At 25.7% G+C, this 2,352-nt stretch overlaps 1 protein-coding gene across 2 annotated transcripts in view; it reads right to left on the bottom strand.

The window, feature by feature from the left end:
• LOAG_18496 overlaps positions 1 to 2,352 on the bottom strand; it is a gene marked incomplete at both ends in the record, with an annotated part of 26,664 nt that overhangs the window by 5,360 nt on the left and 18,952 nt on the right. For both annotated transcript variants that reach the window (XM_020451156.1, XM_020451155.1), the window contains 4 exons: positions 350 to 475; positions 593 to 815; positions 1,000 to 1,077; positions 2,146 to 2,244. In XM_020451156.1, coding sequence (XP_020305083.1) covers positions 350 to 475; positions 593 to 815; positions 1,000 to 1,077; positions 2,146 to 2,244 — 526 coding nt within the window. The remainder of the gene's footprint in view (positions 1 to 349; positions 476 to 592; positions 816 to 999; positions 1,078 to 2,145; positions 2,245 to 2,352) is intronic.

Below are 2,352 nucleotides of genomic sequence, written 5' to 3'. Positions count from 1 at the left end.
CCATATGATATGGTTCATAACCACCAAATTCCCACACCGAAAATTCACCACATCCTGAAATATGTAAAATATTAACATTTTATTCTAAAATTAAATTTGCAAAATACGAGAAATACTTTTGTTGAAAATTATGAAATTGCTAATATACTACATCCTAAATTTATTTTTTTCATTTAAATTATTTCATAACATTACCAAAATCAAAGATTAATATGAAAATTTCATTTAAAAATTTAAAATGAAACAATAAAATTAAATAAATGCATTCATAGGAAAGTGTAACAAAAATAGATAAGAAATTAACAGGAAAAATGATACGATAAATTTAACAATTTTACAAGAATCATACCTTGTAATGTAACATTTTGTACATCAATTCCACGAGTATACTGTACATGTGGCACTGTTCGCCTTCGATTACCTTTCATATTATTATTCGATTCCACTGAATCATCAAATGAATTGATCCCTTCATCTATAAAAAAAGTGATCTTTCAGTTTTTAAAATATTTCATTAATAACTATCTTAGAATAGATTGATTTAGTCATATGTTTCGGATCATATTTTTCATTAAGCATAATTGTAAATTACCTTGCGAGGGATTTGATGTAGTTGTTGAGGAAGAAGGAGATGGATTATCTGAAAAACGTCGTTGAACAGCACCAATTATAGAACCAATCATGCTACCACATTGAAGTGAACATATTAATCGAGTTTTACCAACACCACAATGTCCAAATACTTTCAATTTAATTCGACGTAATGGCATTTCCAAAGGACATAATTGTTCCACGTAAGTATCACGTGTTTGATCCTAAAAATAAAACAAAACATATAATTCACATAGTACTTTCTTTTTTTCTTTGTTTTTTAATAAAGTAGAACTGAAAGACGAAAAAAAAATCTCATCTGTGATCTTTAATTTCCAACTTTTACAATAACTAATCAAATGAATAAGGTGCCATGAAAGTGTTACTGTATGAAAATTAGAAACTAACTAATTTCATTTTCGCTAAAAGTGTACCAATTTGTGTATGCTCTTGAGCAAGCGCAATAATTTCAGCTGTAAGTCCGTCCTGAAATTAAAATTTAGATTAAAAGGATCGAATTAAAATGATTCGAGGAACAACCATCAATATTTTAACTTAATTTTCTAATATATATATATATATATATATACACGTATTTGTTCTTCACAACAACAAAAAAAAATTCTCGGTTAATTGTTTAAAATAATTACTTTTAATTAATTACTCTTGGATAGAATGACATAAAGGTAAGATAGATTAAAGAATTAGTTAAACAAAAAGGCAAGATAGATTGAAAGCTAAGGAGGGCGACAATTAATGTGCAATAAATTAAGGGATAAAAAGAAAAAAAGAAGTGTGAAGTTGGATAAAATAAAACTGTGTCAAATTTCATTGTATACCCAATTTATTGACTTTAAAATGATGATGGTACAACATAGTACCTGTTCAAAAGTTATCTATCTTGAGAATGAGAAAGAAAATTGTGACTAAAATTTTGACGAGAGAATAAAAAGAGTATTCATCACTTTTATTTTTCATTAGCACAAGTTATCTAATGAATGAATAGTGATTACTTTCAATGATACAATTGCAACTTTATCACTTGGTAGTATTAGTAGTGATAGTGATATTGAAAAATGATTGACAGGTTATAATTTGGTCATATATTTGTTTCTTAATACAAATCTCATATGTCTTGGAAAGGAGAGAAAGAGAGTTCAAAAAAAAAGGGAAGAAATAGAAGGGTGAACAAATTAGAGAATAATTATGATAAAAACGTTGAAAATGCTGCAAATAAAAAACACAAAGAATAAATATTATTTATAAACTTTTACAAAAATAATATTTCTTATTCATAATATGACACTTATAAATATGATTCATTTTATATTAAATTTGAAAAATAAATCATATCAAAAAGATTAAAAACTTTAAGGATGTTATACAAGATTGCTATTAATGAAAGGTTAAATTAAATAAAAAAAAAAATCAAACTATAATGTTATTCATGATAGGATTATTGAAGTACAGTATAGCATATATCTATCTATTCAGGAATATTTATGTAAAGTAGAAAATATTTTAAACTTACAAAGCACAAAACTATTTCATTACCTTATTTTTTCGAAGAACGTTTGCGCCAAAAAAGCATAAACAACGAACAATTTCAATGTGACCTTCTTTAGCAGCAAGATGTAGTGGTGTTAATGAATTCTGAAATGAAAAATAGTTTTAAAAATTTTTTCAAAAAAAAAACTTTTCGACAAGAAATGTGTAAGAATCCTTTACGAAAAGAATGACAAGAATCCTTTATTAAAAATA

This window comes from Loa loa, assembly GCF_000183805.2.
Source record: "Loa loa unplaced genomic scaffold supercont3.335, whole genome shotgun sequence".
Lineage (NCBI taxonomy): Eukaryota > Metazoa > Nematoda > Chromadorea > Rhabditida > Onchocercidae > Loa > Loa loa.
Note: the sequence above shows the minus strand (reverse complement) of the source record. Positions and strands in the feature narration are given on the sequence as shown.